Consider the following 17,742-nt stretch of genomic DNA (forward strand, 5'->3'; position numbering starts at 1 on the left):
TTGACCTGGATGTGCATCAGTATTAAATCCAGTTCTCTTTCCTTTTTCATCTTGGAATAATCTTTTCTTCACAGAACCATAGAATGGTTTGGATTGGAAGGGACCTTTAAAGATCATCTGGTCCAACCTTGTCTTTCACTAGACCAGGTTGCTCAAAGCCCTGTCCCACCTGACCTTGAACACTTCCAGGGGTGGGACATACACAACTTCTCTGGGAAACCTGGTCCAGTGTCTCACCACCCTCATCATAAAAAAATGTATTTCTTACCACCATTCTAAATCTATCTTCCATCTGATTCCTGTTGTGAGGAAGTTGGATGCTCTGTCCAAGCTGAGGTGGTGTTGTGAGGCAGATTGCTCATTAGCAAAATAGGAAGTGAAAGGGAGAGTATTCCTCAAAGGGACTCCTGATCTTCTGTGTTTTAATGGCAATATTCTCCTAACCACAGGAGTTAATAAGAAAAAGGTTCTGCAATTAAATATGCCACTTTTTTTTTTTAATTCAATGGTCCAATGAAAAAGATCAAATTTAGAAAAATTGAATAATTCTGTGTTTAAAATAGGATAAAAATCTGATATGAGACTAATCTAATGTAGCTAGTGACAATAGGGATGCACACCAGGGATGCACAAACCTTTCTGAGGTCTTAAAACAAAACAGAAACCTTCAAGCTTAATGGAGATGAGACTCTAACTCAGGTTGTGAACTTTTATAGCACTGATCTACCCACACACCTCTTCCCACATCCAGCCCCCATCCTTTCAGAAACCAAGAGTGTGATTCATCTCATCTCTTTCAGATGTCTCTTTGAGATGAGATGAATCATGCTTTAAAAGCCCTTAATGAATTTTCATTGATTATAAAGGTAGCATAAATGATTAGCATAGTTGTCTGATGTCATTTGGCCATATGAATCCTACCCAAAAGTTTTATTGTAGCATACTTTCCTAGTGCCCTAGCAATTAACAAAAGTTGTTAAAGTAAAATTAAGTGGGCCATTGTTCCATTCCCCATTCTTCTCAAAAAGAAATCTTTTAAAGAAGGCAAGCGTGATTAGGCAATGAAACTAAATCATTATCAATAGGAAACACACAGAAGATCTCCCTCTTCCTCAGCTGTCTCTCCTACCCACTCTCATCATCATTCTGGAACACTCTCAGATCTTCACTTTACTGGTAGAAGCATATGCAGATGTTTTTTGGTGTCAAAAGGGTTATAGTTATGTTACCAAGGATTATTCAATCATCGGTTGTCCACAACTGATGTTAAAAAGAAAATTTCCTTTCTTGATGTTTCCTTAGAATACCTTTTGGCTTCTTTGTTCATAGTTCCAGGGTGATGAACAAATTCTTCCATGCTGGAGAGATCGTGATCTTTTTTTTCTTGTAGTTGTCCTGGCTGTAGCACATAAATAGTAACAGTGATCACCAGCTTTAACTGGAAATTCAATAAAGCTTTATTTTAATTATCCCATATTTCTGAATTAGCTTCATGTGTATTGTTAATAGTCATCTTAATTAATTAAGTAGTGTTTCAATTTGAGATATAAATTCAGAGGTTTCTTTTTGTAATTTACTTTTTTGGCACTATTCATTACGTAGTCCATTATGTTATCTGACCTCACATATTTTTGAAGGTAAAATAATGATCAAATGAAAATAATGTGAGGAAAAAAAATCAAAATATCTAATTAACTCAGAAGAGGTTATCTCTGTACTCATACAACTGCTAAAAAGCCTGTGTCTATTAAATATATCCTCCCTTAAGTTTTATTGCTCAAGCAGTCAGGCTGGTGAATTTGTGATAAAATGCCAAATTTCAGGCAACTCATTTTTTACTACTGCATTTTACTGCTCAGGCTGCAGCTATTACTAGCATGTTTGTTTTAAGAATGACTGAACAGCATAGATTTCATAGATAAAACTAGTGATTATTCTCTAAATAGATATAACTATTTTTTCTGTACAGGTAGAAGAGAAATGGCTGGTTGAAGCAATAATCTAAGCAGGTTATTGTCAGTAACAGCTTATTTGTTCAGCTGGAAGTTCCCATTAGCTATCTGATCTATGAAAAATTAACTTTATGAACTAGATTTTTAAGGAAATAAAGAACAGTAGTTTCTGTCTTTTCTCTGATTGAGATAAAAATGTTAATTGTAAATGAAAGCAATAATTTGCCTGTTTATGCAATGTGTCAGAAGATAGGAAAAGTGTAAAACTGCCTTTTTTTTGTCTTCCCCCAACATCTACTTATTTTGCCTTCCTTTTGCTGAATCATATTGGCTGCTATTATTGACATTGTTCCAAACTTTGGCTCTTTGGGTGTTTATCTAGGAATTTCACAGATCAGTGAACAGAAGTTATATTTGTACAAAGGACTATTGCCTTCTTATTTTATGTATCCATAGCGAAAGATATTTGTGTCCTAGAAAAATACGTAGATCAGATTTAAATGCAAGTATCTACACCATTTATCTTTCACAGAGCCCTCACTGTGGTACTATAGAAATCTGCAAAATCTGCAGCACTTCTCCCAAGTATTTTCAAAATTGTGTGGACAATCAGAATACCTTTAATTTTGTTCTGATAGATGGTGATGTATTTTATACCAATATTTAAAAAAAACCCAAACAAACAAACTCTAAGCTTCAGAGTTTTATTACTAGTCATGTCAAGTTGTGCCATAAATTCTTGATGTAGGCTGCACTGGACAAACTATGGGTATAGGATCATCACTGGTTTGATTGGTTTTGTCTCTACCTTCCTACAATTGTACCTGACAAAGAATTTCCTTAATTTATTTCAGTCCCTGACCTTCCGTCCCACAAATATCTCTAATGTTATTTGAATTTCTGTAAAAAATACTGTAATTGGACAGTAGATTAAACATATGCTACTCTTGCACTGCTCTTTAATGTTATATATTGTATTACTGATGGTTTGTTTTCCTTATCTTCTTCAGGTCTGGGATTCAGTATTGCAGGAGGGGTTGGAAACCAACACATCCCTGGGGACAACAGCATTTATGTCACCAAGATTATTGATGGAGGAGCTGCACAAAAAGATGGGAGGTTGCAGGTTGGAGATAGACTTCTTATGGTAAGTATGAGAAATTTAAATCACATGTTATTTGGCTGAAGATTATTTCATATAAGGACTTCCATTCACTGTACATGTCACTAGAGGTAACCATTACAACTTCAGTAATAATTATGAGTAATATTTCTGTCACCTTCATTTTTTCCCAGTCTTTATATGTATTTCTGAGGCTGAAATTAAAAAAGCATTACTCTGTAAAACCAACATTTTATGAAGAGAAGGCAATGGACTCTATTACTTTGACAAACCTTTTACTGAGAAGAGAGTAAAGATATTATGCACATCAGCAACAAGTCAAAATGCACCAGAAAACTTTAACAGATTTTAGACAAGCTGTTCGTTATGGCAGTACTGATTCTACTGATTGTTTTAAGAAAATTGAAAGGTGAAAATATGCCACTGAACTCTCAGGTGTAGCCACTGTCAGTGGACTGTTGCCTACATCTCAGGATATGTAGGAATGCTTTGTGTGTAACTTCTATATAGATATTAAAAAAAAAAAAAAACACAAACGTTTTCTATCTTTTTCCTTGAGGAAGTTTACTTATTCCTCTGATGGATCTCACTTCAGGAAATTCTTCCTCATATCTGCAGTGTTAGTACATTGCTCCTTTTAGATAATTCTTTCCCACTCACAGTTTGTTTAATTCTTTGTTGAGGGGGAAATCCTGACCCTGGTGAATCAGCAGAAGTTAATCTATGTCAAGTTGTAGTCATGTCAATGCATTTGCATAGATTTCAGCAGGTAGAGAAATATTTGTTGGATAAGTGCCATGAAAGAAAATGTACAGCAGTACACTGTTTGTGATGTGATATCAAAGTAGTAAAAAAATTCCATGACCTTTTTTGCTGCCTGCAAAACTCTGCCTAATTGAGATTTTCTTTATTTGGGTAGGGACACTGTGTTTCAGTCACATGTGAAGATCACCATTCATTTTATACTGGGTATTAAACAAAACTAGAAAGGTTGCTGGTTGACTTTTTTAATTAACCCACATGGATAGATAAAACATCTTAAGGATCAAATGGTGTTATCAAATCAAAGCAAAACGAAACTACAAAACTTACAGTTTCTTTGGCATTTCTTCTTTGCAGGTTCTCAACTCAATAATATTCAAGTCACTGTTGTATAATAAAGTTTTGGCTCATTTCTGTAGAATATATATCTGGATTTGCCAAATTTGCACCTTGTTTTGTTATTTTGCACCTTGTAGCAAATCTGCTTGTGTTCAGCTGTTGGGTTTTTTTTTCATGATGAGAACTCCTTGCGAATTTTCTTATCTGTAAATTTATATTACCTTACTCTTAATTTCATCCAACTCATTTGAGATAATAAGTAATATATTAAAAAAAACATATGCAAAGACCCCACTTTCGCCATCTTCAGTGTAATTTAATCAGGATTAATTTGAATAGAAGAATAATTCCTTTATGTACCACTATGTATAAATTCATTCTTTCCAGATTTTTATAGGATTTGTCTGTTAAGCATCTCTTCTCAATCTTGAACCTGTGACTCACTGAAGTCAGATATAGATGTTTCTTCATTGTGACAAGTTTATACTCCTGCATCTGACTTCTGAAAATAATCAGAGGTCATTCTCAGTGTGTTTGATATCTTTACACTGCTTTCCTTTCAGTCTGGACCAGTTCTTTACTTACTGTCATCTCCTTTTATCACTGCATGTGAAATGAGAAAAAAACCCAAATCAATCACAATATTGCTCTCCACTGCTTATGTACTTCCAGACCAATCTTTACACTGTTGCATAAGAAAATCTTAGTCATTCTACTCTTTGTATACCTTAACCATTAAGTTTTTGGAGATAGATTTAAAAAATCAAAATCTATTTGTAATATTTGTGCAGATTACAGCCATGTTTTCTGCTTCTCTCCTACAAGGTAATGATTTCTTTACAATCTCTGTACCTTCCATGTTTTTTCTGTTCTACTTTGTAAAGTGTCTGTCAGTTCATGGAGTTAACTTCATATTTCTTTGTGAAAAGTGAGTGAAAGAATTAATTACTTTCTTTTGGCGTTGTATCAACACAATATTACCCTTGTCATCTGGATGGTCCTGCTTTCACATCACTGATTCCATATTGATTATATATTTGAACACTTCCCTTTTTTTTTTTTCCCCCCTTCTCCTCAGTAGTGCATACTTTCTTGTTCTTTGTTTTTTCCATCATTTCTTTATAAAATTTACCAAAATTTGTCATCCTTCAGAATTCTCAGCAGCTGCTGGGGGGCTTGTTTCATTTTTCTGTTTTCTGATAAAATTGTGTGAAATGCTTTCAGATCCCAAAGAACATGCAAATCAAATGCATTAGAATTTAAGATGTAATAAAAGAGATGCTGAAAAATCAAAACTAATATTGAAATGTAAAACAATTAGGTGCTATCTGAGCATTTTGCAGCTTGATCACCCTACTGTTATTAAATGCAGATTGCTAATAGTGTGTTAAGCATTCAGAAGATGTATTATGTAAATAATGAGCATTGTGATGTTAAACCTATATAAGGGCATGTGATGCAGTTATGTTTCTGTGGTGCTGAGCCTGCACTTAAGGCTTATTATCCTGAGCACTTGCACAGAAAAGTTCCATTGTAGGATAATCCCGAGGTTCCCATTAGGAAAATTACTGGTGGAAGCATAAGAGTGCTTAAGATGAAAACTGAGCTCAGTGGTTTTTCTAGGTATATGTGAAAGGACCAGACCAGAGCTCTGCTCTGAACACTTACAGATAGGAGAAAAATACTTATTGTATTCTGGTGGTAATGCCTATATGGCTGCTGCTGCTGGTTGTAATGCCTGTGGTGAGACTACGACTGTGCGGGGTGTCTCAGCTAGGTTGCTTCTCTTTGTACTGGAAGGGAGCAAAGGTAAATCACATACATAGCATCATAGGCTGACATGATAATTCAGGGTCAGCTGTAGGGCCAGACCAGGTTTCTGGGGAATTTATCCAATTAAATCTTGAAAATCTCTAAGGATGGAACTTCCACAGACTCTCTGGGAAACCCGTTCTACTGCTCGATTGTCCTCATGAAGAAAATACTTTTCCGTAGAACCTGTTTGACCCTCTCTTATTTCAACATATGCCTGCTAGCTCATCCTGTTACCACATGGCACTCTGTAAAGCTTAGCTCTGTCTTAATGACCATTCTGTAAACACTGGAAGTCTGCTGTTAGTTGTCCCCAGAGATGCCCTTCTTCAGGCTGAAAAAGCCCAGCTCCCCCAGCTTTTCGTCACCAGGCCAGTGCTCTAACCCCAGCCATCTTGGTAGAACTCCCCTCAACTTGCTCCATTTTGTTACATTTCCTATGCTGAACACAGTATCTAGCTCCAGTCAAATGAGTGGCAGTTACTGGGGAATAATCCTCCCCTGGATCTCCTGGCTCTGCTCCTGCTCATACAGCTCAGGATGCTGTTGACCTCTTTGCTGCCAGGACACACAGCTGGCTCATGCCCAGCTAGCTGTCCACTGAGAGCCCCAAGCACTTTTCCACAGAGCTGCTGCCAGGCTGTCAGTGCCCAGCCTGTTCTGTTGAAGGGGATTAGACTGTACCAGGGCCAGGACTTACTGTTTCTCCCTGTTGAACATCATAAAAGTTCTTGTCAGCTCCTTTCTCCAGCCTATCCAGGATGGCAGCCATGCCCTCAAGTATAGAGGCTGGTCCTCACAGTGAAGAGTCATCTGCAAATGTGGTGAAGTTACTCTCCTCACCTCTCATTGTTAATGGTGACGTTACAGTCTAGACAAGTGGTCTGTGTGGTGGGTGGGGAACTGGCTGACAATTTGACCTTTTCAAACTGGCAACCTGACATAAGTGGGATCCCCCAAGGATTAATATTGAGCCCAACACTGTTTAATATCTTCATAAGTGATTGGGATGAAGGGATCAAGTGTACCCTGGTTAAGTTTGCTGACAATACCAAACTGAGTGGGGAAGTGGACATTTTGGAAGGGAGAGCCACCCTGCAGGAAGACCTTCATAGGCTGGAAGAGTAACAACTGCAGTCTTTCACCTGGGGAAACATAATCCAGGAGTGCAGGACAGACTGGGATCTACCTGGCTGGAGAACTGCTCTGTGGAAAGGGACCTGGGGCTCAGTATGAGTGACTGGTGTGCTGCAGAGGCAAAGCAAGCCAACAGTGTGCTGGGTTCCATCAACAAGGGCATCACAACAGAGACAAGGAAGTCATTATCCCACTCTGCTCAGCACTGTCAGGCCACACATGGAATACCATGCTCAGATTTGGTCCCTGCTATACAAAAAAAGCTGTGGACAGGCTGGAGAGGGTCTAGAGGAGATACACAAAGATGATGGGAAGCTGTCATGTGAGGAGAGGCTGAGAGAATTGGGTTTGTTCACCCTTGAGAAGGCTTAGGGGAGATTTTTTCACCATGTTCCAGTATTTAAAGGGTGGCTACAGAGAAGATGGAGATTCCCTTTTTACAAGGAGTCACGTGGAAAAGACAAGGGGTAAGGTACAGTTTACTAGTCAGGAGATTCCGATTGGGCACAAGAAGAAAATTTTTCACAGTGAGAGCAATCAGCCATTGGAATAATCTCCCCAGGGAACTGGTGGATTCCCCAACATGGGACACTTTTAAGATTCAGCTGGACAGGGTGCTGGGTCACCTTGTCTAGACAGTGCCTTTGCCAGAACAATCAGACCAGAAGATCCTTGAGGTCCCTTGTAACCTGGTATTCTATGATTCTGTGATCAGGAAGAGCTGAAAAATTATTTAAGTTATTACCTCTCAGATAATAATTACTTTTGTTTATCTGATACCATCATCTCAGTTTGGAAGAGTTTATCTACAGAATGGGTAAAAGACAAATCAATGTAAAACTGTGTGATTTTACTAGTACAAAACAACACTAGTAGCTAGAAGGAAGGTATTATTTGGGCAAAACTCTAAAAACATTAAGCATTAAAAGAACATTTAAGCTAATATTTATCTTACAAGTATTAGCTTTTCAGAACTTTGTCTTCTGTGCCAAAGTATCTTTGGGCCATATCCTGTTGGTTCTTGGCCCATATAGTCAGAGAGATCAGACTTTTGTGAGATTATTTATGCTTATAGGAAAAGTGATGTTGCTCACATACCAAGAGATTTAATTTGATTCTGTTTTCTTGCTGAAAACAGAAGGAGGAAACAGGAGTCACTTTTCTCTTCAGAATTTTAGGCTTCCTTTCTACCCAGTTCTGTGCTGAAAAAAAGCACCACCCCATTGCAGCCCTACGAAAACACCAAACAGTTGGTGTTGGTCTGCAATGGGGTTGTGATTGCACAATTGTTGGTATGTTCCTTACAGGATTCTCTACTAATAGTATTTATTTCTTTTAGATTGTATGTGGATGCATGATCATGCTTGTGGTAAAGTAGTCAGAACCTGTCATATTAAATACATCTAGATTAGCATTTGGTTCTGATCAGAAGTGCCCTTCCAAAGTGATTTTGGCTGTCTTTGGGATGGTCGTTTAGAAAATAAATAGGACTTTTTAAAATGAAACTGCAACAGAAAATGTGATCCAGGAGCATTCCTAATTAGCATTGCATTGCAGCTGTGAACAGGCATTTTAGTGAGCAGACTCGATGGAATGCAAACTAACCCCCTTGAAAGATGTATAGCATGGATGTCATATCATCCAGACCCTCTGTTGCTGTGGATCATTGTAGTGCGCACATACTGCGCTCAGGTAGGTGCACCCACAGAGGTACACTGTGATGGAGTACAGGCATTACTCAGATTTAAAGGAAGAAAGCAGTGTGAACAGATAGTACCTGATCTGTAGGTTGTACTGGCTGATTAGCACAAAGGAAACATGCTAGAAAAAATACATTCTGAGGTGGAAAGTGAAATAGTACTGAACTAACCTGAGTTTGGTGGCTGCATCCCTTTTGATACGGCGCTGGGCTCTGAGTCAGATTTACACTGATATTGACTCTGGCCTTGCAATGCTTTATCTAACATTCAGACATAGCTTTGTTATGATCCATCTTTAGACTGTACCCTAGCAATAAGCTTCCCAATTTATTCCTTCTAATGATACTCTTTCCTGGTTGCTCCTTCATCCTCATGCCACTTCATTAGCCTTGAAAACATTTCTTTATTTACCAAAATCAGTGTAAACTGGGATTTAAAAATGGTGGTGCAGTATAGTACAGTGCCATTTGCACTGTGTATGCCCTACACTGCTTGAAGCCTGAAGCCCACTGGACTTGTATTTGCAAAGCTCGTTTCTCTTCAAAGATCATATCTGGTTTAGGACACTTAGCCTATAACTATTAATAATCTAAGCAAGCTAATTTCAGAGGGATTAACAGACTGTGTCATCTGAAGATAGCCAGTATCTTTTCTATTCAGAGTCCAGCACTTGTACAAATAACTTAGGAGTCCATGGGATTGTAAGTACTTAATTAATAAGTAGTTAATTAATTAAAACAGATTTGCTTCCTTAAGACAAATGATTGGTCTTCAGCACTGAAAAACCTTTCATTATTCACAGCCTTTTAAATCATGGCAAGTTTTTAAAAAGGCTATCAGTGTTCTAGATTTACAGCTGGCACATCACAGGTGTTTACTGGCAAATGTTCACTCAGGATTCAGTCCAGAAAATCCACTTTCTGAATGAAAAGTAGAATATTACATGAATGCAAACATTACTGCTGGTAAGGTAAAGATCACCTCTTTGTCTCATTCACTGAGTGAATCAAATCTCTCTTACCCTAAATCAATAGAGGAGACGAATGAATTTCCTTTAAAAAAAGAAAATCAAATAAAACAGACTTATTCCTCCAGAGCTCTTATTCTGTTACCAGTTTATGCTGTTGTGAATGAAGTTATTCTTTAGAACACTTGTACAGTCATTTTGGGGATTCTAAGCTTTTCACTCTAGCTACTTCTCAGTGCCTTTGTTTTCCAATATGAATCTAGGAAAACTTCCAAATAAGATAATTCTTGCTTAGGTTTACATTTCATTGCCTTGATTATGCTATTTAGGAAAAAAAAAAAACACCCCAGTCTTTTTATATCTCTTTGGAAACATTTCTTACTGATTTCCCCCATCACTGAAATAGCTTCTTTGATTGCACTTGTATCTTTAATTTCCTTCTCTATTGCTATATTATTTCTTCCTCTTATTCTTTTCCCGTAATACCAGTATGTCTTTGTATCACATACTTTCTATTTAAAGAGACAGCTTTACTAATTTCTTTTTTATTTCAGGTGATGTTTGCATTTCTGAATTTTCTGTGAATGGAACTTTTCCCATTAGAAAAGCCCCACTTGCTCCATTCCTGTTTTACTTCTGACTGCTCTCCTTTGTCTCCTGTCACTGCATTTTGTGGCTCAAGCATCTGACTCCTGTAACTAGACCAACCACTCCGATAATTATTTTTTTAGCATTTGCCTTAGGGGTTTTTTTCCCCCTTAATTTATTGCTACTTGGCTTCTTAGAGCCAGAAAGTTGGCATGCAGTAACTATTCTACCCACTCAGCTCTGAGGTCAGTCCTTCTGCATGAATGTTTCAGCATCTCATAGGGTTGTATGCCATATACACTGATTTCTTATTTTGCGTGCATCTCCCACTCTTCATCTTCTTTACCTCTAACTCTTTTTTTTCAAACTATATACACCACTAAGGTCATCATGACAGCAGGAAGTGAAGCTTTGGTATGATGCATTGACTGTGCCACAACCACTGAAAACGCCAGATTTAGTACTTGAAATTCTGTTAAAATAGGCATCTTTTATGGAAACAAGAAAAAGCTCAAGAAATAGTCTCTCTTGGAGATTCTGAGAGATTGTTCTCTCTATATAAATCTTACCATAAAAAAAAATCGTATTTCCTAATAACCACAGTCTCTGGCATGATGTTATGAAGAATGATACCCAGAGATTTCCTTATGAAAAAAATTACATACTACAGTCATCTTGCAATAATATCTAGGGAGCTGAACAATATAATTTTTGAGTGTATTCAGGTTTTCATTTTTGTATATCAGAATAAATACAGACTTCTATATTTGTAATCATTGTTTTATGATCAAAAATTAGAAAATATATTGATACATGCACATATTAATATTAAAAGGAATTGTAGCTCCAAAGCAAGGACTGCCTTCTGAAGGAAGCTGGGAAATGCATAGTATATTTTGTATACTGTAATCCTAAATTGATGTTGGCAATGACTAAGGAAGGTGGGTTTATCTCCTCCTCAAAGAACTTGCATTTAAAACTTCCATTTAAAAGAGGCCTTATGGCACTACTGAGAATCTTTGTCTTAATGAATGAATCAATGTCATTAGTTAGTTAGTTAGTTAGTTAGTTAGTTGCTCTTGATGTACATTGAGTCTGTCTTTATTTTTCTGTTTACTGAGAAGTGAGCAGTCCAGGACAAAATTGATTTAGTAGCAAACTTCCTTTCTAGAAGTGATCCCTCTAGAGATGAGAAACCTCTAATTTGCTATATATTTGGGATCAGTTTGAATAGTAATTTTGGTATATGTTGCTGGAATACTTTTTGTAGTTGAACTCTGTTTACTTTGAAGGGTCCTTTCTTCTCCTCAAATTTTCTTCCAGCATCTTTTCTCTGAAGTTCTCTTTTGTATCTTGATTCCACTCATGTGTTACCCTCTTTCAGGTTCTACCAAGTTCCAGCTCTACATATTTCAGTTTTCCACAATATTCTGCACACTTAGGCTTATATATACTAGAAATGAGACAAAAAATAATCATTGTGCATAAACTTTGCAATGATCTCTATGATCTTAAAGTGTATAAACATAATGCATAACTGCTCAGACATTAATTCTTAGTTTAGAATCACTTGGTCTTTAATTCTTAACTTCGAGATTTGTACATAGCGTTGGTAAAATACCTGTCTTGTAAAGTTATTGTCAGGGAGATAAGAAGTAGGACCTGTCATAGCAAATATAAGTTTTATATATATCATACTATATTTTCTAATTCTAAAATGATTGTTTATCCTCCAGCTACACAACTGTGACATCCAAGTGTGTTGTGATGGATGTGCAGCTAGATTTCCAGGAAAAAAAACTTTGGAAAAAAATTGCACCAAGTCAATTTTATGTCTAATTGTTTTTATACACTCCTAAAAAGACCAAAAGTCAAAGCCCAGACAGTGCTATGATATTTCTTTTTGTGTCTTTTTTTTTGACTAAGAACATTTATTGACAGCAGTGGTATAGTGGGAGGTTATTATGTGAGACTTTCTTTACTTCAAAAAGCTTGCAGTTAGGATGAAAGACAATACAGTAGATACAATGTACAGACAGTGTGGGAAGGAGAAAAGGTAAAGGATAACTGTGCAGTCATATTTCCAAAGGTGTGAATTTTCATTATTTGGCAGTTTTGAAATACATAAACAGGAAAAGCTTAATTTCAGACACTTCTTGCTATCAGCCTAGTAATTTAAAGGACATTTATTTATTAAAAGTGCATATGTGTGTGACTGCTGTTTATAACAAGGAAAACCAGATAAATATATAGAAGATTGATATCACATTTTATTTAAATAGAAGACCTGTCAAAATACAGCATAGAGTGTCAGCAACTCTCTTCTGAGTGTTAGGTTGTATCATTTCTCTTCATGTCAAATTGTCATAACATGCATGTCATTGCCTCTTTCAATTAACCTTAAAACGAAGTCTGAGAAGTATACAAGAAGCAAAGTTTAAAGAGAATCCTTACATTTAGCAATACTGTCCCAATAGCAATCATTCTGTCTTGGATTTGATGAAATCGTCTGGGTATGAAGAGTCCCCCAGTGATTTATAATTGCTGGATTTCTTTCCAGTTACCAAACCCTTTGGCAGTAGCTTATTGTCACAGCCCAGTCTCTGATAATTTACTGATACTAAATTCCCTAGAAAGTATGTCTTTTTTTTCTGTGATTTACAGCTATACAATGTTATACTATAGCTGAGGAGCTACTTTTTTTTTTTTTTCCCATCTTGCATAATCTTTACAATGAATCCTTGTAGTGGCTAGAACTTGGAGGATGGCACTTTAAATCACAATAAAGTGTTTCATATAAAACATTCACTGTGAATGTAGCTGGAACAGGCTTCCTAGGGAAGTGGTCACGTCACCAAGCCTGTCAGAGTTCAAGGAGCATCTGGACGATGCTCTTAGTCCTATGGTTTAGTTTTAGGTAGTCCTGCAAGGAGCTGGGACTTGGACTCGACGATCCTTATGGGTCCCTTCCAACTCATAATATTCTATGATTCTGTGGTTTCTGTTAACTTACACCATGTCTGAAACATCTGCACCCTTCTTTACTTTCTCCTCTATCCTATAGTTTCTCTGCTCAGGATATGCTTTTTGGGGCAGGCACCATTCACTATTCTGTTTATAGGAGGACAACCTATTGTTGACATTCTGTAGATATAGTAGATTTATATGTGAATAGATTTTATACATGTCTACAATAAACCACTTCTGACACATCTTTTGATTTTCTTCTTTAGGAGTAAATCATAAACAGACGAGTTTTTTTACCACTGTTTCCTGTAATCTGTAGTCCTGTGCTCTTATCCTTGCTCTTGTTAAGTATTTTTCTTTTCTGATAAAGCACAGAACTAGTACTACATTCTCTTATTTTTCAATGTCCCTTTCCTATGCTTCCAGAAAACTGACAAACTTTCACACTGAAAATACCTTTTACCCCATCCAGAACTGCCGTTTTCTATTTCTTGCACCTCATAGGCAGCCCTTATCCTCTGTACCACTTTGTACCTCTTATTATTTCAGTGGTCAATGTCATAGCAGGGATGGAAATATTTGGGATGTTAAGTATTTCTGAGGTTCCAGCCATGCATGCTGAGAGATGAATTTAGACAGTTCATCTTGATAGGTCAGATAAGCAGTTTCTGTAAATGATATGGTATTATTAAATTATTATTAAATATTGTTTTATGTTAACAATTATATTGGTAGCAGAAGAGCACAAAGGGCTTTTCTACTCACAAGACCAAGTGCCACTTCAACCCATTATGATTCTGAGATTTTATCAATACTGCTATGTCAGTCTTTGAATATATATGTGCTAAGAAAATTGTATTTTCTACCTTGCTGCAATACCACTTCTGTAATCTTCAGTGCTCTTTGAGTACAGCATTTTCCCAACATTGTAATAACTGCAAGGCTGTGTCATTTTTTTGTGTCTATTTCTGCATTCTGACTCAGCTGTCTTGATTTTTCCTTTAAGGTAAATAATTACAGTTTAGAAGAAGTTACCCATGAAGAGGCAGTAGCGATACTGAAGAACACATCAGATGTAGTGTATCTGAAAGTTGGAAAGCCCACCACCATTTACATGACCGATCCATATGGCCCACCAGATATTACTCACTGTAAGTGACTTCTGCAACTCATTTTGTAGGAGATACCAGTTTGTCAGATGATTGTGTTTTTTTCATAGATTGTCCAAAGTGGCGCTATTAAAGTTTATGAAACAGCTTGGAAGGCTACAAAAATGAAATGTTTATTGCCACTTAAGTATGCTACACTCATGAAATATTACAAATAAGATAACTGCTAAAGTATTTTTGAGGCAAAAATAACAATGTAGCTGAGGTACTGTTGCGCTGGTTCCAGCTAGTCATTGTTCAGGTGATCAGACTGAACTGTAATTCTTGTGACATTTACAATAATAAGTATATGCAAATATATTTTGAAATATGATTAGGTTTGTAGACTAGAGTCCTCCATCCACTGAAAAACTAGAACAAGTAGCAGACCGTCTTGTACAAATTTAGTGAAAAACCTGAGGCAAATATATATCATATTTGAATAAAATATTTACTCGGAATGTAAAAATCACTTCTCTACTTACAAAAATTTACCTGTTTTTTGTATATATCCTATTCTTAAATTATTGTTCCACTTTGCTTTATTCTCAGTCTGTCTATTAACTTTATGTATGTTACCTGCTATTTTTTCACTGAGGACCAAGGCCTTGTTGAAACAATATAGTAAAGCTCAGTGAAGGATCTCATATGAAGAGATTATTTTGTTTTAAACCAAATTTATTTCAATCAATATTAATCAATATCAATATGGTTGTTATATCCACACACTCAAAATCATCTAGGCTCATGCTCAGCATTCAGGTAGAAAGACATGCATCAAGCTGCATCACCAGGACTCCCTGAAATGACCAAGTACAAGGGTGGGTGGCTGTGGAGTCCTTTTCATACACTTACGTTGGCAACTTCCTTGCTGATGTGCTTTTTGTACACTTAAAGGAGACAACAGCAATTCGGATCTTCTGTCTCTCCCATCTGTCATACCTATACCTGTCTTTAGGATTTGCTCACTTCTCTTTTGTCTCCTTATCTGAGTGTCCTAGGCTCCAATATAGTCTTTATCTCCTGCCATCATCTCTTAATGGCTTGAGTCTTTGTTTTAGTTTGGGTGTGGGCTGTCCTGATAAGTTACATGCAGTTATGTTGAGTATTGATGACCTATTGATGAATCTAGGTGCTATCAATACATGCCATTCTTATACCCCTCCTACCAGTCCTGCTGGTGCCCATACCCAGGCATTCCCATTCCCTTTCATTCACAGCATTCTTAACATTTCAGTTGCAGCCCGCTATGTCACTGGTGCCTGTTAGTCTTTTACTTCTTTGCTGTAACTCCCTTTCTTCATTTAGTTGTTCAATAAAAACTGTCCACCTTGGGTTCACCTACCAACAGGGACCATCTGGACCATCTAACAACTGGATGGACAGTTTAATTTTTCCCAAGAGCTTCAGCAATTGATCTATACCCATCTTGATCTCCTGCCAATAATCCTAGGGGCACCTAAGGCCAACCAAGGGCTGGCAAAGGCATATTTTCCCAGTAAATTCTAGAAATTTAATTTTTCTGCACTTTTGCATAGTGTTACTATTGTGGACTGGAGAAGTTGAGGGAAAAGCTAAATATCCATAATCATCTTTATTCAGACTGCTCCATAGAAATAGAAGGGAGTGTTTTATAACGTGCACATCAGGTGGGATACTCAACTGTGCTGAGGATACCTATTTAGTTAGCAAATGTTACAACAGATGGCAATCATGTTGTTCAGTAGCAGTCTGGTCTGGATCTTAGTGAAGCCCAAGAAGTAAAAATGTTAAATGTTCCTATCCAATTGCCTACTTTATCATACTTTCCAAAATAATAATTTGGAAGTTCTAAACCAGTATGTTTTATTATGTCAGATTATAGATCAGCAGCATATGAGAAAACAGAAGTAATTCCAGAGGGAGAGTAAAGGTTAAAAAGATTTGCAGTTGCCCATCCAAGGCTGTTGGTGCATACAGATTCATTTATCCTTAGGGAACGTTTCATTATACCTACACATTCAGAGTATTTCAGAACAGGTAATGGCCTTTCCCTGCAGAGATATTTTGCTTTGAAACATTCCGTATCTCAGCATCTGAAAGAAAGACTAAAACTAATACTAGAAAGTTTAGCTGCCGCCTTCTCATGGGAAAATTAATCATAGCTCATTGCAGAAGCATGTATCATTGTTTTTCCTATTTATCATTTCCTTTTCTAATTACATTAACTAGAGATTGAATACAACTGTTATTACATCTCTCCAGTCATAAATATCCCCAGTAGCTTCAGAATAGCAAAAATCAAGCAAACAAAACTCACAGACCCAATATAGAATGTCCTGTAATTTTAATTATTGATCATTAATATGTATAAGATATTTGTATCCACTTTGTATTTTAAATATACAGATTTACTGTGATCCATATACCATGTATGTTGGTAATTAAATTCCTATTATCTTGGGTATTTTGGCACCTTTAGTAGATCACAGCTTTAAATCTTCACCATACATAATTCTTGCCATACATAAAATTCCTGCTCTTATCCTGCATTGAGCTCTTACTATATTACTCCCATTGTTGTATATTGGAGCCAAAAAGAGGAGACCACTTCTAATCTCATCCTCTCCTATTTACATTTCCTTCTTCGAGTCAGTCCTAATTGAAGAAAACATTTCCTGACTCCCAAACTATCCTTTCTTCTTCAGACCCCCTCTAGTCAATCCCTGCAAATGAGCCATCTTTATTATTGTTATTAATAATAACCTTTCAGGAAAATTCCAGCTGTTTATTCTTTCTTGTTACATTTTAAGCTTTCTCAGGCATGGTCTGTTTTGATGTTATATACTATGAGCACATTCTTGATACTTAACTAAAAAATGCTACTCTGGTTACATCTAATCGAACATGAAAGTGGCTAACTAGAAATGCTTATTCTTACCATCAGCTTATTCTCCACCAATGGAAAATCATATACTCTCTTCTGGAAACAATGGCACTTTAGAGTACAAGGCATCCCTGGCCCCTATCTCACCAGGAAGATACTCACCCATTCCAAAGCACATGCTTGTGGAGGACGACTACACCAGGTCAGATGCTTCTCTTTATTTGTTACCTTTCATGACAGTTGCAAAGGACATAGCTAAAGCTATGTGTAAATAAATAAAGTATGTGTAAATAAAGTGCACCTCAAATAGAATACAGCATATGATTCTTTTCACCCATGTTCAAGGGAAGATGAATTGAAACTGTTACAGGTATGAAGACA

The 17,742-nt window shown here is 36.8% G+C and overlaps 1 protein-coding gene across 22 annotated transcripts in view; it reads left to right on the forward strand.

Annotated features, from left to right (window-relative positions):
- The window catches only part of DLG2 (discs large MAGUK scaffold protein 2), a 1,035,190-nt gene that overhangs the window by 732,813 nt on the left and 284,635 nt on the right, over nt 1-17,742 (forward strand). For all 22 annotated transcript variants that reach the window (XM_026841744.1, XM_026841762.1, XM_026841771.1 and 19 more), the window contains 3 exons: nt 2,963-3,099; nt 14,354-14,498; nt 17,422-17,563. In XM_026841744.1, coding sequence (XP_026697545.1) covers nt 2,963-3,099; nt 14,354-14,498; nt 17,422-17,563 — 424 coding nt within the window. The remainder of the gene's footprint in view (nt 1-2,962; nt 3,100-14,353; nt 14,499-17,421; nt 17,564-17,742) is intronic.

Source organism: Athene cunicularia (assembly GCF_003259725.1).
Source record: "Athene cunicularia isolate RWA chromosome 1 unlocalized genomic scaffold, athCun1 chr1_part1, whole genome shotgun sequence".
Lineage (NCBI taxonomy): Eukaryota > Metazoa > Chordata > Aves > Strigiformes > Strigidae > Athene > Athene cunicularia.